The sequence below is a fragment of the Dysidea avara genome, chromosome 7 (assembly GCF_963678975.1).
Source record: "Dysidea avara chromosome 7, odDysAvar1.4, whole genome shotgun sequence".
Taxonomy (NCBI): domain Eukaryota; kingdom Metazoa; phylum Porifera; class Demospongiae; order Dictyoceratida; family Dysideidae; genus Dysidea; species Dysidea avara.
The window spans coordinates 38,979,896-39,006,297 of NC_089278.1; the positions used below are offsets into that span (position 1 = coordinate 38,979,896).

The 26,402-nt window shown below is 39.4% G+C and overlaps 2 protein-coding genes and 2 long non-coding RNA genes across 4 annotated transcripts; 2 read left to right on the forward strand and 2 right to left on the reverse strand.

The window, feature by feature from the left end:
- Positions 1–6,541: 6,541 nt before the first annotated feature.
- LOC136260384 (23 kDa integral membrane protein-like) lies at positions 6,542–9,181 on the forward strand. Its single transcript, XM_066054097.1, has 6 exons — positions 6,542–6,681; positions 6,739–6,927; positions 6,979–7,056; positions 7,111–7,362; positions 8,886–8,969; positions 9,019–9,181. The coding sequence occupies exons 1-6, from the start codon at positions 6,610–6,612 to the stop codon at positions 9,088–9,090; spliced, it is 747 nt and encodes a 248-aa protein (XP_065910169.1). The 5' UTR covers positions 6,542–6,609; the 3' UTR covers positions 9,091–9,181.
- Positions 8,964–20,959, reverse strand: LOC136260385 (uncharacterized). Its single transcript, XR_010703520.1, has 2 exons — positions 20,613–20,959; positions 8,964–9,274 (listed from the first exon to the last, which is right to left on the reverse strand). It is a non-coding gene; the product is annotated as an uncharacterized lncRNA (long non-coding RNA).
- A 194-nt stretch (positions 20,960–21,153) lies between these two features.
- On the forward strand, positions 21,154–22,248 carry LOC136260386 (uncharacterized). Its single transcript, XR_010703521.1, has 2 exons — positions 21,154–21,767; positions 21,928–22,248. It is a non-coding gene; the product is annotated as an uncharacterized lncRNA (long non-coding RNA).
- Positions 22,249–24,933: 2,685 nt separating this feature from the next.
- On the reverse strand, positions 24,934–26,202 carry LOC136260392 (tetraspanin-11-like). Its single transcript, XM_066054103.1, has 7 exons — positions 25,972–26,202; positions 25,735–25,923; positions 25,605–25,685; positions 25,449–25,550; positions 25,250–25,393; positions 25,117–25,200; positions 24,934–25,061 (listed from the first exon to the last, which is right to left on the reverse strand). The coding sequence occupies exons 1-7, from the start codon at positions 26,056–26,058 to the stop codon at positions 24,987–24,989; spliced, it is 762 nt and encodes a 253-aa protein (XP_065910175.1). The 5' UTR covers positions 26,059–26,202; the 3' UTR covers positions 24,934–24,986.
- Positions 26,203–26,402: the final 200 nt, after the last annotated feature.

Below are 26,402 nucleotides of genomic sequence, written 5' to 3' on the forward strand. Positions count from 1 at the left end.
TCTCTATCGTGATACTCGTTCATATTATCTGACACAAGATTCTCACTGTTGCTATAACAACTGGTTGAGTTTGTGGCACCATAGATAATGTATGCGTTCATAGATTATATATACCACGTACCTACGTACCCTGGTACGTAGTATATATAATCTATGATGCGTTCTTAATGGATTGGAAACGCCCGTTAAATTATTTTCCTATCCTAGTTACGGTGCGCCAATACATTGGGAAATTTGTTGAGTGACTGTTTGGCTTTCTCTCGCTTGTTTGAAGGACGGTTTGAAGGCATGGACATTCCTTTTACATTGTTTATTGTGTTGCGTTGTGTACTGAACAAGAACACAGCGTGTCTATGTGCACTGGGAGAAATATTGTTTGCGACAGGTGACAATGGCAGGTACGCACCAGCTAATAATTCAGCAGCAGTACTAGTAGCCAACTTCTCGTCACCGCATTTACACAACCAAAGAAAATGTGTGATAAATTGAAATAAAGTTTATGCTACAGTAATGGTTGTGCAAATTTCCTGAAGAAACAGAAAGTGTAGCATTGTTTTTATGCTGCTGTTTACACCACTTATAGCAGGTAGAGTGTAGTAGGCTAGTTAGATATTCACTGCTTTGCTGTATATTTCCACTGCTTCGATAAAACGTCACAAAACAGGCACTACTATGTGCTATTGTTTAGCTCAAGCTGAGCGGTACTCATCAGCAGATTTGAATGAAGTTCAACATGTTATACACAATATCAGTTACACCACAGCATTCAATTTCATGCAGATAAGCTACAACTTAGTATGGTGTATAATATCTGGCAAGTTGAAGTCCTAACACTTCGCTAGTATAGTTGAAACTGGTAGGGTGACCACCACTGGAATAGTGATGGACTAGATTACTTCAACACTTGCAAATAGTACCAATTTGATGGGGCCTCAGACTGTAAGGGGGATCCCCTATAGCTTGCAGAAGTCTATAGCTAATTATTGTGGTCCAGTTGTGTAGTGAGAGTATAGGCTGTAGTCCCAGAACATGGCCAGCTACTGATCCTCCATATATGGAACCACAACCAATGGACACCAGTATACAGTCTTGGAATACATGGTCCAGAGTCCTGCAGTATATATTCAAACCAACCTGAATGTCATGTGATTCAACAATTAGTTTACAGATTTTAGCATGGTTTGGCAATCCACTAGCTACATCCTCACCTTTGTTGTTTCTTATGTATGTTGCAAACATTTCTGTGTGGTTGATTCCAATCAATTCCCTCAGTCCTACTTGTTAGACAAATATGATCAACTGTCATCCTGCATGTAGCTATCACTATTATTGTTTCTATACTGCAAGATGGTTTTATGGTTACTCCTTGTTGTACTAGTTATAGTTATTGTGTAATATTATAAAGTGCAGTTGCATGAAATGAACTGAGTAATTGCTCAATATAACTGTATAGAGAAAATATATACTGAGAGGTTACAATGCTGCATAGTAGAGTGTACACATACAGTATTATTAAGGCTCATTTGAAATGAGAAACACACATATCGCCTATTTAAAAGTATCGAGAAATGCCGGTTTCAAGTTAAGTATTTACTGTGTTGTAGCTCGCCAATGGTTGAAGCTATGTGTACCAAATTTTCACACGTTTTACACCAATTTCTTACCTTCCAGAGCATCCACTGTGCAAGTAGTCAACAACTAAGTTTCAGATAGTTTTTAACCCGAGGTTGACTGTATCAGGCGAGCTGCAAATAGTTTTTAACCCGAGGTTGACTGTATCCAGTGTTGCCAGATGATTTGCTCCAAATGTTCATGTGAAAAAATAAATTTGTTCATAAAAAGTTCATAAATCCATAGTCACTTTCCGAAAACTAGCCTACACATTATAAATAGGTGGATCTCTGGGTTAGTAGGGCACTGAAGAGCAAAAAAAGGTTACCACCTAAAATTGCCAAAAGTTCACAGATTACTCCAGGTTCATAAAAAAGTTCATAGATTATTTCAGGTTCACAAACAAGACAAGAAGTTCATAAATCTATGAACTTTATTCACAGCATGGTAACACTGACTGTATCAGGCGAGCTGCAAATAGTTTTTAAACCGAGGTTGACTGTATCAGGTGAGCTGCATGCAAATTGGAGGGGGCCCTGGAAGGCTGGCAAGATGGTGTTCAAAAATTGAAAAGGAAGGCCAAGGGATGAATTAGGCCAACTTTTGAGCCATTGAGGTCTCAAAATTGGCTAAAATGAAAGGAAATTCACAGCAGAGGTACTTATTCAACACCACAGAGCTGTACAGCCACATACAGTCATTCCCAGGCTGACCAGAGCTCCATTAAGGCCCCACGCCACACGTGCGGATTGTCACTGGGCTCGAGAAAAGCAGCCAACAAAACCAGACCACTCAAGTCTAGCTGATTTTAAATGTGGAATTAGATAGTTTATTCATGTAGCTGTGTGCCCTGGGTGAAAAATTGAATCTGCTGACATGGGCGATAAGACCGGTTTTCTCAGGCTGGGTCACATATTCTAATGCATCAGTTGGTGTGTAACAAAAGGTCATAACACGACAAAGGTTAATTACTTCATTGTTACCATAGCAACAGACAATTGTTTTCTTTTACATGACTTTTTTAGGCGAAAATAACTGTTTGTCATGACTATATTCAATTGTAATCGCACTCAAGATTTATAAAGAGTTTTATAATGTACTTATTGTATGATAGAAAGTATAATAATAATAATAATAATATAATATTCTATTTAGTGCCTTGCATGTACTTACCTGAGCTATTATCATGTCATATTGGAGAACTGCGCAAGTCAAACTTTATTGGAAAGGTGAGATTCAGTGAATATCATGCATAAAAAGTACTTTAAACATAGCAAACTATAAAAACAAGCTAAACCGTTAGCTACGTATGTTCACAACACTATACTGTTCTGATGAGACATTAATTGCCTTGACCGCCCTAGTCTCTGTGAGCACACATAGAACATGGACCATTTGCTGGTAATAGCCTAAAGTGTATTGTGAATCATCAAATTCAATCATTGCTATTCAAATGTACTTGTTAGCATTGCAACCCACTAAACACTGTAGACAGATTAATTAGGACCCACTTTTTATAGCATGTTTCAACATGTCAGAGCTATACTCTGTAACCATTCTGCACATAGTTGAAAGGTGAGAAAAACTTACAGACCAATTTTCAGGTAGAGATTAAGTGGCAAATCATTAAAAAGTTATAACAAAAGCGTCGGTTATCCCCCCAGTTGGCTATGACATCATTCAGTTTTAAACAAAATTCCAAAACTGTTACAGATTTAAAGTATGTTACCTTACCTTCATTTGTACCAAGTTGCAAAGTAATTGCAGCATCCACTGACCAAAAATTGCAAACAGCTCAATTTTTCAAAAAAAAAAAAAAAAAACGAAGAAAAAAACTGATCAAATCCCAAGAAAAAGCATAAATCAAAATTCTGTCTTTCAGATTTGTTGGAGGCATCAGTAGCATTGCTCAGTAAAATAGCTAACTAGCAAGATTTCAATACTCCTTATTGGGGTTTATGACGTCCTGCACTATGACATAATATTTATTATGTTAGGAATTCATTGATGGGTTGCTTTGTGCCTGCTGGCACAGTATCAGGAGCAGGCCAAGAGGTGGAGCAACAACGTGAAGTTTGAAAGACATGGATGTCATTCTCGGGGTGTGTGTCCCCAGGACATTTTTCAGTTGTAAACACTCTGACAAGTGTTGGTACAAGTAACTGCTTACAGTCTTTAGTTTGAGTGCTTTGTTAGGTTGGTTGACTGCTCTATTAGAGTACTTCGACCTGAACATTTGCAGATGAATGTAAATTAGTTTTTGGGAACCTCACACTGAAAAAATCAATAGTGAATTTCACTATTAATTTCTGCCACAATACTCACTATTGTTTAAGTAGCGACCCTCACTACACTGTAGTGACCCTGCAGTGACTCTCACTACACTGTAGTGACCCTCACTGTAGTAACCCTCACTACACTGTAGTGACCCTGCAGTGACTCTCACTACACTGTAGTGACCCTTACTACATAGTAGTGAAGGTACATAGCTAGCTAGTTACTGTTCAGTCTCATTAATTTGCACTATGTGTATGTATGTAGCTGTGTTTGCTAGCTAATTAGGCATGGAAGAATGGATGTCATGATCATGATCGGCAAATTAAATCAAAATTATACTGATCAAGCAAATCAATCTGATCAATGAGCCCTCATGTATTCTCAAAATCTCTACATGAGTAAAACAGTCATTGCAACAAAGATAGAACTTTAGTCTGGATTGTAATTTATATGGTATTATAGTTTTTGTGCTTTCCTTTTTTTCCCTGTAATGACAGAAGTGAAGCCTATAGTTAATTAGTTTTGCATGTAAAAAAGAACTGACCTACACACAGGGGCGTAGGGAGGGGGGGTTCCGGGGGGGGGTCAAGAACCCCCACTGTAAAATTTACACTTCTGCAAGCAGGATCCTAACACACCATTTAGTGTGGCAGGACAAAATGAGTGAGCAGTATAGTGTAATGGCACAGCACAACAATTGATAAAACTTACATTCATCTCTCAGGGAAGGATTTACAGAGGTAATATGAGCCCTCTTCAAAACTTGTTAAAAAGATCGATATACTCTAATAGAGCAGTCAGGTATATACTCTAATAGAGCAGTCAGGTATACTCTAATAGAACATGATGTAAATATCCATGTCCATATGAAGTTTTTCAGACATTCCAACATTACATGCAAAACTTAGCATGACCTTATACTGCTATAGCTTTGGTGTGCAGTGTTTAAAGATATAGAGCTCCAGTAATTTATCACTTGTGTTATGCAAAATGAATTCATGCTATGCATATTTGTATAGTTATATTGTTTTGATTGTCATTTGTATCAGTGGATTCATGGCTCCTATACCACAGTGAGATATAACCATCACTTACAGATTACTATATGTGTGTCTATGTGTTATGCTGTCTGTTTCCACTAGGTGACTTTATCTAGTACTACCTTCATCCCAGGGGCACTTAATGCATCATACTTTTTGCATAAAATATAGCAATTTGCTGAGTTTTGATTTATTAAAATATTGAAAGTCTCTCAGCGGCTGGGGGCTGCGCCCCCAGACCCCTGCTTATAGTAACTCAATGCTGGTGCTGGAACCCCCCTTCAAAAAATCCTGGCTATGCCCCTGTACACAGGCCTTGCTACAAACACCACTTAGATGTATGGCAGCAAACATACAATCAACAACCCCCCAGGTCATCATTAAACCATCACAAAGTTGTGTGCTCAGCTTTCCTTGATCTTAAGAAAGCATTTGACTCACTTGATCATTCTTTACTGGTGCAACGCTTAAATAATAATTATGGGGGTTCGTGGAACTGAAATAGCTTGGTTTACTGATTTTATTTGATGTGCAATCATTTGCAGCGAGTTAAGCCCAAGGGCTCTTTTACATCATGGATACCTGTTCATGGAGGTATTCCACAGGGAAGTGCCGGCCTTAGGGGCACTTCTGTTTTTAGTATTATGTCAATGATATGTCCTTCCAGGTGCACCATGGTAACCTTTTGCAGTTTACTGATGACAGAACTCTAATTTGTTCTGGCGATACTTGTGAACGGGTGGAGAAGAAGCTATCACATGACCTAGAACTTATTTCTAAGTGGAGAGTAAAATGCGGCTTAACATCAGCAAATCAAGTGTGATGTGGTTCTCTTCCAAGTACAACAAAAAGAAGTCTCCTGTTATGATTGAAGACCAGCCGTCACACAGCAAAGCTATTTAGGACTGGAATGCTCTGGTGTGTGTTCTTACTATTTGTATCTCAGTGAGTGCAATCACCGTTCCTGTTCCACTTCTTAAGTTGTTGATGGAGTCTTTGATTTTACCACATATCAGGTATGTTCTATACCAGTGTGGGGAACCCCTCTTCTCAATCAACAAGTTAGCCACTCACAGCATATCGGGAAGTGAGGGTGGTTTTATCTCTTAAAAAATTTGACCATGTGTCTGTGCCACATGAACAGCTTGGTTGACCTAACATATCTGAAGAACTCAAAATCTGTAGCTTACCAGCACTTCACCATCAATATTACCATGTAGTGCCTGCAACTGCAGCCTCCAATAATATTTGGCTGCATGCACACATTCGAAGTAAGGACTATTTTGCTAACACAACACCGCAATATTTCCGACACAGTGTCACTTGCTGATGGAATAAATTACCATTTGAAATATATACCATGCAAGTGTGGGGAATTCGTCTCATTAATGAAGTCTTACTACCTGACTAATGTGTACGTATAATTACTTTTCTAACTTTTTGTAGCTAGCTATTTGTCATTTATTTATTTGTGTGTGCATGTTCTTTGTTTTTGTACTTTGTCTTTGTATGCTATGACTGGTATGTACGGCTATGCCAAATGTCATGAGTTTAAACAAAAAGTCAACCAATCAATCATTATAACAGTATATAATGATGTAATATATAGTGACGTCACTGAAATAATTAACAAATTTGGTGTTGGGCGTAGTTTTAACACTTTAGAGAGAAAAGAGTAGTCATGGGTGTAGAATTGAGCGGTTTCGTTAACTGCATCCGATGGTTCTTCATATTCTCTAACATACCGATACTGGTAAGCCTGAGCGGGTAGCTAGCTATTTAGCGCGTTGTACTAATTGTCCTCATACAGCTACTAGGTCTGGCGTCCCTGGGGCTCGGGATATGGCAGATAATAGTGGAGAGTGCATTAGAGGAAGTGTTATCGGAGGACTACACTAGCGGGGGAGCCTTATTTATTGTGTGCGGAATAATGCTAGTAGCCGTGTCTATCGTGGGGGTTATTGGCGCATGGGGTAAATGGCGTCTGCTTCTCCTAGTGGTAAGTAGTGTGTATTAAGTGATGTCAGTGTTGCTATTTACAGTGGTGTAGTATTTGGCGGTGGTGTTCCTTGTGATCGCCTTGGAGATCGCCGCAGTGGGTTACGCCTTCGCTAAAGCTGATGATATTGTAAGTGTCCGCACGAAGTGGCGGGCTGCTCCGTATTAATTAAATCTCAATTAGGATCAGGACGTAATTGAAGAGGACCTTCTGAGGGCACTGGGGCGTTATTATCCTTCCAATAACACCGCATATGATGAAGACCTTAATGACGTCATTGACTTTATCCAAGATTCTCTTGAGTGTTGTGGGGTTAATAACACTGCTGATTGGGCTCTGTTCTCACCCTACACCATGGAACTAGGGCGACTACCAGCTTCTTGCTGTGGTAATGATGAACCAACAGCTTGCCCTGATAGTAGAGCTTTTGATGAGGTAAGGCAGGCCTGAGGGTCGGCTTGTGCAGTAGCTACTTGTCAGTTCAGTCATGTAAGCAATACTGTACAGGTCATATGATGACTTAGCTAAGAGGTTAATTCAGCTAGTGTTTGATCTTTTAGTGTATATATGTACACTTAACAAATTGCGTTCTGCGCAGCCTTGTTTCTGTCAAGGTCTCAAGTATCCAAATTGCTATAGTGTAGACCATGCATCTTTTAATCATAAACTCCCGGTTCACCACAACAACACACAGACTTCTAATTTGAACTATTCAACAGAGCAGTAGCCTTTGGTCTCTCTAGGTACCAAGTTGTAAGTGGCACTTTGTAAGTGTAAGTTATGCACAAAAACAGCAGATCTTATTTACCACTCTGGTATGTATCCAACATGAGTATATACTTCACCTGATGATTAATTTTCAAACAGTTTGTACATTCCAATGAATAACTTATAAGGGAATTATCCTCAGCTGTCACTTTTGAGGTTTCTATGGGATATCCAACTACTGGTAGCAATTACAACCTGTGACAAATTTTACAGAGATTGAAACCACAGTTGTTAGTAGGTGGTACCAATAGTTGATAATAGTGGGTGGAGAGTGTCTGGACACTCTCCACCCAGTAATTCAAAGGGATTCTCTCTGCAAAACTCTGTAGCTAATTTGTAGTATTATCTATAGGTGAAGTTTATTTCATTCTCTTTGTTCAGCACATTTCCTTGTCTTCCATTGTGCAATCACCACATTTAGTTTCCTTGTTCTGCTCTGAAGTGCAATCATCACATTTCCTTGTTGTGCTAGCTACACATCTGATGGAGTCCCTTTGAATTACTAAGGATCATTAGGCCACACTTCTATTAACTACTTGTTATTGTAATCAATTAAGTCTGGCAGAAGTAAATTCTGCCAGACCTTCAGCACATTTACCTTTGTTTGTACTGCACTGTATGTGCGTGACTTCTTAGTCCATTGGCTGTAAAGTTGTTAACAATAATAACATTACTAGTTTCTATTGGTAAAGGGCTCCAGATACTCTAGTGGATATACAGTGGCACGAAGCAAACAAAATTACAATTACAAACACCTCCTATAACTTCACCACAACAACCCATGTGCTTCCACAGTTTGGACCATTCAATGAAGGGGACTTTGTTCTTGAATCACAAGTTTTAAGCACATTGAACCAGCAGGCGTCAAATTATGAGCAAACCGTCTGAAGACAAGAAATGATTTGATTAGTTTTGTACTGATTTTGAGTATGATACGTTTTGTCATTTACGTTGTCAACCACAGTAACTGTCTTTAGGTTATTACAGCTCAAAATCTTTTGCCCCATTAAATTTGGATGATACCAATGCTTAAAAATCCTGCTACTGATATGGTAGCAGTTTTCATTTCTGAAAGTAGCTAAGTGGTTTGTGGAATGATATAATCACATTGTTTTAAACTTGATGTTATCATGCAAACAACACAATTTTCAAACAGAACTGAAATTCCCCAGTAACCACACTTATTGTAGGGTTGCCGTGATGCATTCAGTGACTTTGTGGAGCGTAACTTGCTGATCATAGCGATTGTGGGTATTGTGTTTGCTGTATTTGAGGTGAGTTATAATTGGAATAAAATATGATTACATGATAATGATTGTTTAGGTGTCACTATTGGTGATGAGTTTCTTTTTATTCATGGCCATTAACAATTCTATCGTGTTACAACGTGCCTGAGGACAAATATGACACAACATTGCTGTATTATAATGTGCACTTGTAGCAGCTATTTATCATGATATAATACACTTGTTATTTTTCTAATGGAGCATAGTTGAGTAGTTTCTCAATCAAGTCAACGTGGGATAACAACATTCTTCTGCAACAGTACCTCTTCAGCCCCAGGGCATCCAGAGCATCTCTATAGCAATAACACATAATCCTTTAACTCACAAATACAATAGCTGGTACATGACCTGTTTAGAATAGACCATATAAAGCAGTGTTATTTAAGGAATTGTAATCATAATAATGAAACCATACAATAACCATATCTGGTTACCTTAGCAACCACAACAACAACAACAATCTACTGGTATATACTGTTTTGTGTATGGAGCTGGCCAGAAACATCAAGACTAAATCTTTGCCCTTATTGAGGTTTTCTAATTATAGTGAATAATTCTCAGGATATACACTCACTGGATCTAGTAACCTCTAGGAACCACACACCCTAATAGTAAGGTGACAACAAAGAGACAAAGGAATTTAAAGGATCAAACAATGAAACAAGGGAGGTTGCCTACACCAAAGATATACTACTGGATCTATGCTTGTGATTGAATTAAATGTTCACTAGCAATCTCCAGGTGACCTCCCTTGTTTCTGATTGATCCATTACACCTTAACCAAGGGAGAGTTTGTGTAAATGATTGTTCAATTAGAGTACTTTGACATCAACAAAAATAATATTTATCAACACTACCACTGGGCATCCAGAGGTTCATCGTTTCATATCATTAGTGCTATTTATTGTAGTGCATTAAATAAGTCTTTATTTCATATAACTATAGTACAAAAATGGAGCTGAAATACTGAAATGTTACAAATGCAGAATGAAAAGTACCAAGAGGCACAAATCATGGTATTACAACATAGCTATGTGAGAAAAGCTTCATATTGGCACAATTACTTTGTCATTGCCAAAGTAGGGATTTTCCCACCAAGCTGTGTTGTAATAACATCATACCTTCTATTGCTTGGATCCCTACTCATTTTAAAATTTATCAGTTTGTTTAGCAATGATATGTCCCAATACATCTACATAAAACTGAAAAGCTGTCCATCGACCATCCATCAAACAGCTTACTAGCCAGTTCCCATGTGTATCAACATGTTTCATGCTCAAAGCAAAGTACTTATCATCTGCCTACTTTAAGAGAGTTTGTACGTGCTTCCTTTCATTCTCTACAGCTTGTTGAAGGTCACAGTGCAGAGAAAAGCTTGTGAATTACATTCCTTGAAAATGATAAGTTTCAGCGTTAGAGTGTGCAAAAGGTAATGAGCAGTTTTTCTTTCTTTCAACCATACCTTAACATTTAGCTCATAGTAGCTCAGCCAAAGATGCTTTCATAGATTATTTATATTGTCCATGTCTCTAGTCTCATGTTTCAGCTTTCAGAGCTTTCCCAGTGACTGGCACACCTACACCAGTGCTTTACCCAGATATCGTATTTCTTTAATTTTCAGTGGCACATGTGATCTTGGGAACAACTCAATATTAAGGCTGGAGACACCATATGACCCACTCGGCCATTTTACCAATCGCCCGCCTGTCCACCACCACCCATGGTGACTTGCTTCTGTTACAGATACCATCATGAAAAAAGGTGCTCAAAATCATGGTTATATCAATACAGCTAGCTTGCTATGGGTTGAAGTGAAATAAACACTATATGGGTGGCTGCATTCACAGTGAAAATTTCAAACCCATAGCTATTGACCATCACAAGCTACACTGCATTGATTTGCATATCTCATAATCTATTGATAGATCAACAGTTTTCCCAAATTAGGTCACATTTTGTTTTTTGGCTTTGCCAATTTTCGTTTGATGAATGTAGTAAGACTACAGGTTACTAATCTCAGACAACAAAGGAAATATCACGTAAGATTCTAAAGGTTCAATACAATGTCACAACAATGGTTTTTAGCAGCAGCATTTAGGAGGGTGCTCCTGAATCCCTACTATACAGTACTACTGCTACCATACAGTACTACTAGTACTACTGCTACCATACAGTACTACTGCTACTATACAGTACTACTGCTACCATACAGTACCATACCCTAACATACCCTATACAGTACTACTGCTACCATACCCTAACCCTAACCCTAACCCTACTAGTACTACTGCTACCATACAGTACTACTGCTACTATACAGTACTACTGCTACCATACAGTACTACTGCTACTATACAGTACTACTGCTACCATACAGTACTACTGCTACTATATAGTACTACTGCTACCATACAGTACTACTGCTACCATACAGTACTACTGCTACTATACAGTACTACTGCTACTATACAGTACTACTGCTACTATACAGTAGCAGAACAACAGCTTTGTCCTCTATGTGGTAACAGAGCACTGTACAACTTGTGTACATTTCAGCTGTACAAACACCACATTAGTTTAGACAATCCTCCCAGTCATAGTAGACAGTTGCTATGTGGGTGTGGTCAAGTGTGCACATAGTTACAGTGTGTATCCATTGACAACACTTCGTGAACTCTGGATAAATTCTTTTATCAGAAGAAATTTGTATGCAAAGACTGTAAACCGATGAACTATCATAAGTTGGAGCAAACTGAAACCCAACCCAACAGCACTCATTTTACACAATCACTTTTACCAGGCCAATGATCATCAGTAGTTACACAGTAATTAACACTTCACCTAATGAGAAGTTTCAAATAGTAACACAATAGTATTTATTATGGGGGACAGTGTTTGTACAGGTTATACTGGGGACAGTGTGTTTGTACAGGCTATACTGGGGACAGTGTGTTTGTACAGGTTATACTGAGGACATTGTGTTTGTACAGGTTATACTGGGGATAGCGTGTTTGTACAGGTTATACTGGGGACAGTGTGTTTGTACAGGTTATACTGAGGACATTGTGTTTGTACAGGTTATACTGGGGACATGTGTTTGTACAGGTTATACTGGGGACAGTGTGTTTGTACAGGTTATACTGGGGACAGTGTGTTTGTACAGGCTATACTGGGGACAGTGTTTTTGTACAGGTTATACTGGGGTCATGTGTTTGTACAGGCTATACTGGGGACAGTGTTTTTGTACAGGTTATACCGGGGACATGTGTTTGTACAGGTTATACTGGGGACGGTGTGTTTGTATAGGTTATACTGGGGACAGTGTGTTTGTACAGGCTATACTGGGACCACTTATTCTGAATTCTTCTTAAAATGAAGACCATTAGAACATGGTGTGCTAGCAGCCACTCAGAACCATTAAAGGAAACAGTTTCATGACAGAACTCTTGTAGTAGCAACATTCCAACACATTACATCAGCCATACCAAGCTGTTACTCTGGCTGACCTGACAACAACACTTCATAGAGTTAGTGGACACTTCCTGACTTGTTATTATGGTGGCACTGAACTGATTAAGGGCAGCCACACAAAGTTAATTGTACAGCATGTTTGTGGTCATGCGCGAACAAACGCGGAAATCCATGGACCACAGCGAAGCGTCTCAGTGGACTAACAGAACAAGCTCTGTCAGACTCCCCAGCTACTTTTGTTGATACAACTAACGTTTATTCACGTTTTAAAACTATTAGCTTGTCACAACTCTGGTTAATTCACCGGCGAACAGCACCAGCTGCCATCGCGTGATTACTGTTATACGGACTGCACCCTGACTAGCCACACCGCCTCCTTTCTCGCTAAATAACTTCAAAATTATGCACCACAGGCCATCAAAATTTGGTATAGGAATTGGGTAAGCGATACTCTACAATTATGCTACTGTAATGGGGTGGATCTGGTGCTGCTTGTCTTTTTCACTTCTGAGGTCAGCAATTATGAGGGGTCCTAGATCCTCAAAGGGATCCTTTGGCCACTCTTTAGGATCAGCACCAATTGACCTCATTCAAGTAGAGTCAAGACTCCCATCAATTAAGCAGTAACTCTTATTGCTTTTTTCCCTTTCTTTGTTACTTTTAATTTGTTGTTCTTGTTATTCTATTGGTTGTGAAATTTTTAAAATATAAACGTACTGTGAAAAAAACAACAATAGTATGCTAGGAATTTTTGCGATTCGGGTTTGATGGAGTTGTTAGCCAATGTTGTAGCCCACAGGTGTGTGTTTTCATCACTTTTCATGTTGTTATCAGTGAAAAGGAAAGCGTAGAATTGTTCTACAAGGTGAGAAATGGTTGGAATCGAAGTGGCTTAGCGCTAGGTTGTTCACCGGCCAAGTTACTTTAAAAATCGGGTTAAAATTTAAGAGTTTTGTAGGCGAAAAATGAAGGCGTGGTATTTCACGAAACCTTGTATGCTAAATTAAAGCATCACAGGTTATCACAACAGCTTTTTAGGCGTAGATTAAGTTGTACACTAGCAAAGTTTTGGGCCACCCTAAATAGCTCATTAAACGCGTGGGTTGAAACAAATCGTTTTGTGTGGCTGGACTTAATCGGTTCAGCGCCACCTTACGAGGTGTCCAGTGACCACTAGTCTCGCGGCGCCCGACCCTAAAAAGAGGGTCTGGTGAAACTTTGTACAAAAAGTTTGAGTTCTGGAATGTTTATTGGATGACGTTTACAAGCGACGTAGGTGCAATGTTTACGTCACAACATCCATTCAACCAGATCCGCTTACAGCATCACCAAACTAATGGCGCTACTTTATTTGTTCAACATTAAAACGAATCCAACAGACTTGTATGGCTGTTTTCTTAACGATTTTAAGTGACAAAGTCACCGGATGTAATTAACCGTAGGCTGCGAATCTTTTGAAATGTACGCATTACATAATCAATTTGAAATGGAGCGATCTGATTGGAGCTTCCAACATTCCGGCAGCACCAAACTTTTTGTACAGTTTCACCAGACCCTCTTTTTAGGGTCGGGCACCACGAGACTAAAGTGACCACTGGTAGATACAGTTCACTTTTACACACTAGGATAGTATCATTTAATTTGGACTGACGTAAGAAGTTTGATAACTTGATGTCTCACATAATAGTCTAGTATTAACCATCCTTCCCTCAATGGCAATATATCTCATTGCTCTGTCACTCATGATGTTAGTGTACTTGTAAGGCTTAGGCATGAGAACAAATCAAGGAGACTAAACTGTTGAGGATATCATTTCAGACAGTCTCACATTACGATCACATTGATAACTAATAGTGAACTACTTTACACAAACACAATCAACAGATGATGAGGTAGTTCTTACTAGTGTTTCAGTCCAGCAGGTTGATCATCTTCAGATTATCTGTCTGACTACATCATGTGTGAATTATATTAGTTTGATGTGTGAAGTGTATTAACATGTCTTGCTACAGTTCAGCTTCGTTTGAGAACCACTTCCACTTATCAGGATCATTGTCTGTAGGCATATGTGCAGCCATGTCTATTTAACACAGTTGTAGGTGTGCTCAAATCCATGTCTGTTGCTGTATACAGGCTTACATGGAGCCACGCCTACTAACCTATTGTTATTACAGGCTTACATGGAGCCACGCCCACTAACCTATTGTTATTATAGTCAAATTTAGTTTGTTTCGTGAGCCAATATCGGGTGAAGCCATGCCACTTCATCAGTTACCTACACCTATATAGGCCTTTAGTGAACTCCGTACTTTTTCCACAAACGATTCAATAGCACTGATTATAACATTAAACTCACATAGGCAAAATTTTCTGTGATTTCCCTAGGATATGTCTGTTCATCGTAACCGAGAACGTACTAGCTGCTGACCCATAATCGAAAATTTTAGGTATGCATATATAATATATCCAGTGGCTGTACTCGTATTGGCTTGGGTGATTGATCGCTCTGTACAGGCTATCAGCCTAATAAGTGTTACATATTAGCTGTAACACAGAGCATTCAGACTTTGCCTGATATGTATGCCCTCTGAGGAGTAGCAGTCTATATAGTATTAATCAGTCAATGATGACCATTGATCAATTACAATGTGTTTGATCACATTTAATCATACTCACATTGTTGCAGAATATATCGATATATCGTGTATTATATCATTTTAGGACAATATCGCTGTATCGATACAAAGTCAAACCGTATCGATATATCACATATCGTGATATATCGACATATCGTGGCTTGTTAACATGGCTGACAATCAAATTATTGTACATTGTGGTCAAACTGAATAGTATGTAATGCTTCTCAAAGAAAAGTTAGCTAGGTCAAGCAATCTTCTTAAGTCTTCAATTCTAGTTTGTTAGGTTAGGTTAATCCAAGGCTGCAGCACATGTTGCTGTCAGACCTTCAGTGCTGGCCACTGTAAAGCTTTAATAACAATAATAAAAATTAGCCCACTAACAAACAAAAAAAAACCATTAAAAAAAACAACATAGACCATTGCTTAGACTCCACTTTGTATTCACACAATATATCACACAATAAATATTATATCACACAATATATCACTGTATCGTGATATATATACCACAGGTAATATATTGATACGTCTACACACTGTATCGTTGCAACTCTACATTGTAGATTAGACCACTCAGTTTGATCTGATTGGTAGTTTGACTATAGAATGGACTACACCCCTTAAGTACTGTTGTCACTACAGTACACAACTCAGGTCATGTCACTACAGTACACAACTCAGGTCATGTCACTACAGTACACAACTCAGGTCTTGTCACTACAGTACACAACTCAGGTCATGTCACTACAGTACACAACTCAGGTCATGTCACTACAGTACACAACTCAGGTCATGTCACTACAGTACACAACTCAGGTCATGTCACTACAGTACACAACTCAGGTCATGTCACTACAGTACACAGCTCAGGTCATGTCACTACAGTACACAACTCAGGTCATGTCACTACAGTACACAACTCAGGTCATGTCACTACAGTACACAACTCAGGTCATGTCACTACAGTACACAACTCAGGTCATGTCACTACAGTACACAGCTCAGGTCATGTCACTACAGTACACAACTCAGGTCATGTCACTACAGTATACAACTCAGGTCATGTCACTACAGTACACAACTCAGGTCTTGTCACTACAGTACACAGATCAGGTCATGTCACTACAGTACACAACTCAGGTCATGTCACTACAGTACACAACTCAGGTCATGTCACTACAGTACACAACTCAGGTCATGTCACTACAGTACACAACTCAGGTCATGTCACTACAGTACACAACTCAGGTCATGTCACTACAGTACACAGCTCAGGTCATGTCACTACAGTACACAACTCAGGTCATGTCACTACAGTACACAACTCAGGTCATGTCACTACAGTACACAACTCAGGTCATGTCACTACAGTACACAACTCAGGTCATGTCACTACAGTACACAACTCAGGTCATGTCACTACAGTACACAACTCAGGTCATGTCACTACAGTACACAACTCAGGTCATGTCACTACAGTAGACAACTCAGGTCATGTCACTACAGTACACAACTCAGGTCTTGTCACTACAGTACACAACTCAGGTCATGTCACTACAGTACACAACTCAGGTCATGTCACTACAGTACACAACTCAGGTCATGTCACTACAGTACACAACTCAGGTCTTGTCACTACAGTACACAACTCAGGTCTTGTCACTACAGTACACAACTCAGGTCATGTCACTACAGTACACAACTCAGGTCATGTCACTACAGTACACAACTCAGGTCATGTCACTACAGTACACAACTCAGGTCATGTCACTACAGTACACAACTCAGGTCATGTCACTACAGTACACAGCTCAGGTCATGTCACTACAGTACACAACTCAGGTCATGTCACTACAGTACACAACTCAGGTCTTGTATACTAGTTCTTGTGCAGCAACAAATTTGAAGCAGAAATCATGTAATTTTTAGCTTTCAATTGATTGAAACACTTTCTGTTGTTGTAACACAAGAACAAATATAACCTGTTTAACCTGTATGTACCCTGTATAACCTGTATGTACCCTGTTTAACCTGTACATACCCTGCATATAACTTTAATCTAACCTGTATACCCAGACCATTGTGGGAAGACCACACCCCACTAATGGAAAAATAGTTTGGGCATGAGATACTTCTGGAGGAAGTGTAGCAATGAGCTGAGCTGTTCTATTGGTTTGTGGTCTACAGGCATCTATAGAGGTCTTTCAAAAAATCCGAGAACACATATTTACAGACTACCCTTTGTATTAGAGATTAAATGTCCACTAGTATATCTGCAGCTATGTATGATCCCTAATTGAACTTAAAATTGTCCTAATTTTCCTTATACTTGTTTGTTTATTTATTTTGTAACATTATTATGACTGGTGAACCTGTGCATACCACATCAAAGAGAAGGATGGCATCGGAGTTAATGTTTTTGTATGAACGTGCACCCAATTATCAATTACCGACTGGAAAGTAAAGTTGCCATTATGCTTCGCTTTCAGCTATACTCAGCCTGTTACACAGTTATACAAATGAAGAACAGTAGTGGCCTCTGTAGTCACCATGGAAAATACAGACGATTCCTGTTACAAATGTAGCAGGGCAGCCATCATACTACCACGAATCGACAACTTAGGCTGTCAGCAAAAAGAAATGAGACACAAAAGAGGACAAAGGTAAGTCCATGATGTGTACTGCAGCATGCCAAAAGGCACCTGTCGGACTGAAGTGACATCCAACAGTGAAAAAATCAAGCCAGTAACCTTAGCTATTATTGAGTTATGCTGAAGACAGGCAGGCAGGCGGGCGGGCGGGCAGGCAGGGGAGTGTGTAAACAGTGGAATGGACTACTGGGATTGTGGAATACTTGAATGGTGAAATGAAGCAAGAATTAATAAAAGTGGAGAGGGAGGGAGGGAGGGAGGCAGGCAGGCAGGCAGGCAGGCAGGCAGGCAGGCAGGCAGGCAGGCAGGCAGGCAGGCAGGCAGGCAGGCAGGCAGGCAGGCAGGCAGGCAGGCAGGCAGGCAGGCAGGCAGGCAGGCAGGCAGGCAGGCAGGCAGGCAGGCAGGCAGGCAGGCAGGCAGGCAGGCAGGCAGGCAGGCAGGCAGGCAGGCAGGCAGGCAGGCAGGCAGGCAGGTAGGCAGGCAGGCAGGCAGGCAGGCAGGCAGGCAGGCAGGCAGGCAGGCAGGCAGGCAGGCAGGCAGGCACTGGTGAACCTGCGCTCTCCACTATTAGTAACTCTTGAATGAAGTGTTAATACCAGAGGTGTAGCATACTCTAAACTACAGGTGACTTCAAGGAAAATACTATTTTTTTTGCTTACTTAAGGGGAGGTATTGTACTTATTCGGATGTAACACTAGTATGACTTAATAACTTTACCAGTTGTCTGAAAACTGTAGCATCATTGTATTCTGTAAGATTTGCCGTAATGAAGGTTCAGTTCAGTGTGCAATATGGTACCACCACAAAGGACTTCGGCTTAAATTTATTCTTACGAGATAGTTCATTATGTACTTCTACAATGCATACATGTAATCAGCTAGCTAACTTTTATCATTGATTTCACATTTGGGAACACGGTCAAGTCACAAGTCTACTTACTGGTATTCCCAATATAAGATTAGCTGCTATTGTACATGTTCATAACTGACTTTAAAGTACTTTGCAAATACCAAGTCATTTTTCACTAAATAATTTGCATCTTTTTATATCACGATATACCTTTTCTCTATCACGATTATCATGAAACGTTTCTATCACGATTATCATGAAATGTTTCTATCACGATTATCATGAAATGTTTCTATCACGATTATCATGAAATGTTTCTATCATGATTATCGTGATATACGATATATCATGGCATCACTAGTTTATACACTCCCGGCAGGCAGTTAGTCTGTCAGTAGAAAATTCCACTGAATAAATTTTAAAAAAAATTGTAGCAATCTATTGGAAGCATGTAGGGTAGGTTGGATTTGGTTATACTTAACCAAAGGTGTCAGGATGGTCTTGTGAAGCTGGTTTTTAGACCAAATCTCCATGAACCCTAATATACAGTACTAATGTACAATAATGTGTAGCGAGTTTGGTGGTTACAGTTTTTAAACTTCGGCTTGTAGAATGAATCACACTTTTGGCCAGAACTTCTTACTGCAAAAGATATACTTAGGACTTTTCGTCAAAGTATATACTGCCAGATAGTCTTCACATAGATAATAGACATCCTTCAGTACCTGGATTGGAAGCACACATATAATGCCCATACAAAACTACGTGACTATCTGTGTTTTGCGCCTGAAGTTTTGAAACACTCTTTTTCATTCAAAGATTCTGTTTTACTGTCTGGATACAGCTTGGTTGCTTTAACTAGTAAGTTTAGTAGATTGTTTCTTGGGTGGCGATTGGCTTACTACTGGCTGGTATAGGCACTTTCCGTATAAAAAATATTTGAACATGTTTGTGAAAATGGTGTGGTGAACAAGTCTAGTGTAAGGCTGATGCTTATTACTTACTATCACTACGTGTAGTGGTATGTTTCATGGTATATTCGCTCCAGTTTAGTCAAGTTCACAAATCTCACCTCTTGTATCAACCTTTCGTGCTTGTCAAACTTCTAGCTAATACACATCAGTACACCCACTATGAATAGGCCAAATCTTATATTCCATAGCGGTACGTTTACTACTCACCAGTAAGGAAATAAAATATACTCCCGGTACTGTGTACAGTATAAGGGGCACAAAGCGTGGATAGATTAGGAGTTTCCAATCCAGTATGGGGTGTCTATTATCTATGGTCTTCGTTTACACTACAAAAATTTTCAACCTTCTTTGAACAACACTAAAGTCATACCAATTTCTAGCCACCCAGGATTTCTAAAGCGCAACTAACTTTTACACACAATTTCCAACAAGTCTTATAAATTCTTGTGGCAATTCACAGAACCTGTAAATATACGTGTGCTCCATCTGCCACTCACTCTATGTATTTCTATCGAGTTTAATATTATTTTTACTGACTCTCATCACCATATGTTTAGTTTTGTTTGTGCAGGGTTTTCAAGGGGTAGTCATCTTCATACCACCAATTGATGCGCTTGCGACTGGGATCAAGATTTAATCAAGTGATCAAGGGGTATTTTTGCAGTGAATCAAGCAATCAAGGCATCCGCAAAAGTGGCAATCAAGCACCTTTGGAAAGCTAACTTTGGGAAACATGAGAATTTACCAAGCTTTTAAGGTTGACGATCAAGAATCAAGGCTCTTGGAAATATGAAATCAAGTGATCAAGGCAATGTTTTGGCGATCAAACTTTTTGATCCCGGTCGCGAGCGCATCAATTGGCGGTGTGGAAGTGACTACCCCTTGGTTTTGGTCTTTTTGTTTTCATCTCGGTTTTTATAGTGTTAGCTATGTCTGTAGTTTTCCTCGAGCCCCTCTGTCTTTGATAAAATCAGATAATAAAGAGCTTTACAACGAGGGAGAACACGTCCACCACACACGTCCACCACACACATACACGAGACTTACCCTTCAGTGTATTCGGCTTGTAGCAGTCCAAGGTAGGCCTCCCATTTGTTACCAATGACTTTACCACACGTGAAGCACCGAACTGGGATAATCATCTTTATAGAACAGCAAGCGAGCTAGCCAGTCAGAACCAAACGCCACAATCGGGAGCGTGCTCAAGAAAAAAAAAATCAAAATGAGTTTACGATGACTAAATCTAGAAGTAAAAGAATCTTTGACTCAGTGGCAGCGATATCAATCTCTTCCTCTAGGAGGATATTTATGGCGAAGGACTGTCAGGAATGGTGTGTGAAGACTTGAACGTTGTATTTGTATAATATAATTAATTTTTCTAGTTTAAAAAATTTTTTAAAGATACTAAGACAGTGTTTATTTATATTATTTGTCTTTTTAATTGAGTGTATATGTAATGTTGTTTTTGTTTTTTTGTTCCCCTTGCCATGCCCTAGTCTCGCGTGGCCAGACCGCTTTTTCTCAGCACGGCGCTTATAATTTTAATCGCGCTTTTTCGAGCAGGCGCTTATAATTTTAATCGATAAGCGCCTGCTGAGAAAAAGCGGTCTGGCCACGCGAGACTAGCCATGCCCACTTGTGGAGCTTATATTGCCTTATTTGTGGTAGCATGTGTCCGAGGATATAATTATACTGTTACTGTGTTTTCATCAATAAAACTGATGGTTTTCTTTCTCATGTTTGAGGCACTAATTCCCATTTTATACCAGATGGTGATATGTGGTTTTTCCTTAGTTAATAGACGCCCATACTAACACCTGGGGTCTGTACCTGTGTATATATGAGAGGCTTACTGTGTCATCTATTACTTCAGCACATGCAGTCATCAATATCGAAGTTGGTGAAGAGTAGTTGAACCTCCCCTGAAATTGCACTCCTGGAAGGCTCAGATGAGTTGAGTCTCCCCTTTTTTCCTCATCTGAAGCAGTCAGCTAAGCTGTCATACGTTCTGGCTATTGAGTGGTCAGTTGACTCACTGATTGTAGAGCTGCGATATTCTGTACTAGCCAACAGTCCAGATGTCTCTCCTACTGTTCTTAACTGTTTATCTTCTTTTTAAAAAAAAATCAGGGAAAACAGCATCAGCCAAAAAGGCTATATTTCAGCTATGCCATGAGAAATACAACAATACAAAATACAATAGTAAGTAACTTACTGTACGTATATACACACAAAACAAAATAAAACAACATACAATACAATTTTTTAAATGCTGACAGTTTTAGCACTATAGAGTGCTAGTGGTAATCTATTCCAAAAGGTTGTGCCAGTGACTGTTTGCCATAATCAGTTCTAACCCTAGGAACAAATAATACATGTTGGTTTCTACCAGGACGACCAGTGACATCCACAGCAAACGAGAAAATGTCATGTAGTCTGATGTAGATAAGGAGGAGAAATTGAGAGCTGTATGAAAAGTATGCGCAAATTGAAGTTATCAGAAGGAGGTACTGATGATGTGAAGTTAGAGTGAGTCTTTCCAGACGACGAGTGTCGGTATAATTTGATGGTGACCACACAGTAATCTATAATTGGTACAATATAGGCTTGATATAACAACTGTAGAACTTGAGAGGAAGCTGATTTGACTTGGTTTATAGCAAAAAGTTTTCTTCTAGCACTACTAAGAACATGCATGAACTTGCCAAGTAAGATGTTGATCCAAATATACCGCACCTAAGTACTTAGTAGTAAAAACCTGCTTTAAAACTACAATGTTATTGTAAGGTTTAATCCTTTAGTTCTCTGACGAGAACCAATGAGCATACATAATGAGCATACATAGTGATTTAGACGTATTTAACTTCAATCTGTTAACAACCAGCCATGCGGAGACATCAGCTTGAAGAGTTTTTTCAACTACAGAAAGGTCACTATTGCTGAAGTGAAGCTCAGTATCATCCGCATACATATTGATGTCAGATAAAGAAATAGCATTTGGCAAGTCATTAACATAGATAGAAAACAGCAAGGGCCCCAGAATTGAACCCTGAGGGACTCCCACTTTGATGGAGCCACTAGCTGACAAACAACCATGAAATGTAACTTGCTGCATTCTATTATAGTATATTTAGAAAACTCCTTAACCAAGAGTGGGTACTATCACTAAAGCCATAACAAGCCAACTTTTGCAACAAAATGGAGTGGTCCACACAATCAAATGCCTTAGCTATATGCTGATAATGATTATATAGGTCCAAAAATATAACCCCAACGTATTCACCACAATCAATAGTACCAGAGAAGGTGTTCGAAACATGTAGCAGAACATCCTGGGTTGAATGTCCATAACAAAAACCTGATTGTCTTTGTGAAAATAAATACTTGTTTAAATGAGCAACTATCTGATCAGATACAACCCTTTCCAATATCTTAGAGAAAACCGGTAGCACTGAGATTGGACGAAAGTTGGACAGTGAAGATTACTATCTTCACTAGTTACATCCAACTGAGTCTGGTGCGAACTCCTCGGATGAGTAGACAAATAGTTAAAATGCTTCCAAACTTGGTAGAGTCTTGCTCAGAATCTGATGCTATATTGTCGCTTTGCAGAATGAGTCATGGTAGTCACTCTGTTATGACAGCGTCTATAGCTAGACCAAGCACTAGGTTCACCAGATTTTATTGCCCTACGATGCAACTACTCTCTTCTTTTCCTAGCGGAAATTATCTCGTGAGAATGGTTCCATGGAGCACTAGTATGCTTCACGCTTAATCTATGTAGTGGCACCAATGTGTCCAAGATATGTTGCAAAACAATAATAAATGCTTCAGTACAAATAGTAGTATATATCAACAGCAAAAATAGGGGACCAGGAATCAACAAGTAAAAATTTATCCAGCAATTCAGCATCAAGTTTATGGTATTGGCGAAGAAAATTATCTGCTGCTAAGGCTTCAGTTGCCAATGTCTGCGTCCAAGAACCATGTACTTCATGATTATTGGGAATCAAAATTTGAGACATTAACTGTTCAAAATATATTTTTAGACTTTGTCACTCTGGAGCAAGCTTGTCTTTTATGGAAGAGATAGATGTATGGCCTCCCTGAGAAACAGCTGTCCTTACTACGTTCTGGTTGTGACACTCTACCAACTCATATGAACCTGGCTAGGTGGAACATCATTACTAGCCCTAAATGTGTCCTTTGTCAAGCTCCCTAGCCCAGATATCTTGACTGGATGTCCTGTTGCTCTTGATCAAGGCAGGTATACCTGGAGACATGATTCAGTCCTACAGGTTCTCGTTACCTGACAATTATAAACCCTATGCTGACCTTCCAGGATATCATCTTGCTAGTGTCTGCCCTCCTAGTACCATTCCAACCAATCTTTCCTCCACCCTTAGCCAACCTGATTTGGTGTTGGTTTCCAATAATTCCATCCCAACTAACTATCTCCAACAATACCCAGCAACACCTTTTGGCTGCTAGAGCCGGAAGGAAGATTGGTATGGCTGTTTATGACCTTCAGCTTTTTGGCTTATCTGTTAATCTCATTTCCATCGAGATTGGTTATCATTATTTTTGTTTAGGTTACTTTATGCCAGATACAATTGCCCAAGTGGCCAATGCTCCTTGTGAAATGACGAAGAAGACTGTAAGATTCCTGTTTGAGCAGGCTGCTCACATTGCTATCTCCTGCTCATACAAGATTTTTAATTCTAGAGCCTCCCCGGACTGGGATCTATCGGTTTGCCTAAACTGAACTTTTCTGCATGCCATAAATATTATTTTTGTATTGTAATTTAATAGTGTAAGTCTTGCCAGGGCTTCTGTACTGTCCACCCAGTGCATGGTACCCCTGAGTCTAGATCCCTGTAATTATGTTGTATATTGTTTTAACAAATAAGACGTCTCTCTCCTCTGTGACACTGTCAAAATATGTAGCAGATTGTTTGATTTAGATTTGGTACCTTGATATACCTTGGTAGGGTATACTGAAACTCTTGATCTACTAGGTGGTGGACAGTCTGATAAAACATCAAGAGGTGGAGTCTGGTATGGTGGTACCATCATCGTTACCACAGTGGTACGTAACATAGGACCATATTGTAATCTGTGATAGTCAGATAGACTGTTGTAGCTTTATAGGCAATAGCTATTTGGCAGACAGTGTCAATTGCAACATGTTGGTTGAATGTAAGCTTGTTGTCAAAATTGATACCAAAGCATAAATGCAGCACAGTTGATATCACTTGAAAGAAGCCACATTAGATACAGTACCAGTCACTACATAGAGACCATAGGATGGTATCATTGTATGGTTTGTACCAGTCAGTAGTGGAATGTGTTACCAAATACTAGATCATTATGGTATGGTGGAATGTATCAATATCATTTATAGTAAATTACAAAGTGTATTTAGTTAGTTGAGTAGGAGTCTTTACTGGAGAATAATAAAATAATGAACAGAACACAGATGATAACACCAAACACCTACAATATGGAGCACTATAATATCAACATGTTATCATAATACTATACAGCGTACCTGTACAATTCCAAATGTTATCCCTACTGGTCCGATAATGTCCAACTGGTCTTGTTCATATGCTACAAGCTCATCAACACACCCCTAACATGTACACAGTGACACACTGGGGAGTAATGATGACAATACTTACTGAGGCATGAAGACGTTCATTAACAAATGTAGCACACCTTGGTCTACGTTGGACACAACAGGAATCAGGGATGCTTCTCCTCTCTTCTGAGTTAGGTGCTACAAAGTACCATGATGTACTACCAGATGACCCACAGCACTGCAACTAGAAATTAAAAAATAATAAATTAATAGTGGTAATAACACTATAGTACAACTACCTCTGATTGCATGTCATCCCAAGCCTCAACAAAATCTTCCTGGCCATTTGTGATGTATTCATCAAGACTCACGTTTAGGAACCGACTAATTTCTGATCTCAACTACACACCATAATAATGTGATACACTGTAGTTGAGTATTAATAGCTAGCTCACCTCATCTTCATCATTATTAGCTACAGCCCATATTCCAGCAGACAGGTATAATATCAATGCCATTATTAACAGTGCTGTGTACTGTACATGACAATCAAGTTAATAGTTAATGAACCGGTTTAACACTTACTGTAAATGTCATCAATTTACTCTCAAATAACGCCGCCACCACTCCAAGGAACCCCACTATGATAACACTAAATCCACAAGCTAACAGTAGAACACTACCGGGGAGATATTCGCCATCACTAAATATCGCATACTCGTTGTTCTCAATGTACAGCCACATGCCAAGCCCGAAGGCGGTTACTCCCATGGCCTGTATGTAGTCAGTTAATACTATGGTAATATACAAGGTGTAACTAACCCAGAATAACACGTTGATGAGTATTAGGCCCCATTTGAGCAAGAATAAACTGGTGTTATCCGTCTCGAATAATCCTTGTCGCGCCATTTCCACACCAACAAACGTGTTGTTAGATATTTAATAAAGAGTATTGCCACTGATAAGATATCTCCTGTATTAACTTGCTCAAGGACATCAGTCAACATCGTTCCGTGCCTGGTACCATAGGTACCAATTCAGTGGAAACCTACACAAAACGGATATGACCACGTGATACCAAATAATTTCGATTATGGTATCTAATAGTGTACGGTGATCATATATCGCGTCATATATTTGAACGATGCTAGTCAGCTGGATATTATTCGGCGCCAGACACGTTCCAGGATTACAATGGACTGGTAAACACCGCAGAATACGTAAAGTCACTCAACACATGAGGAGAAATGCTA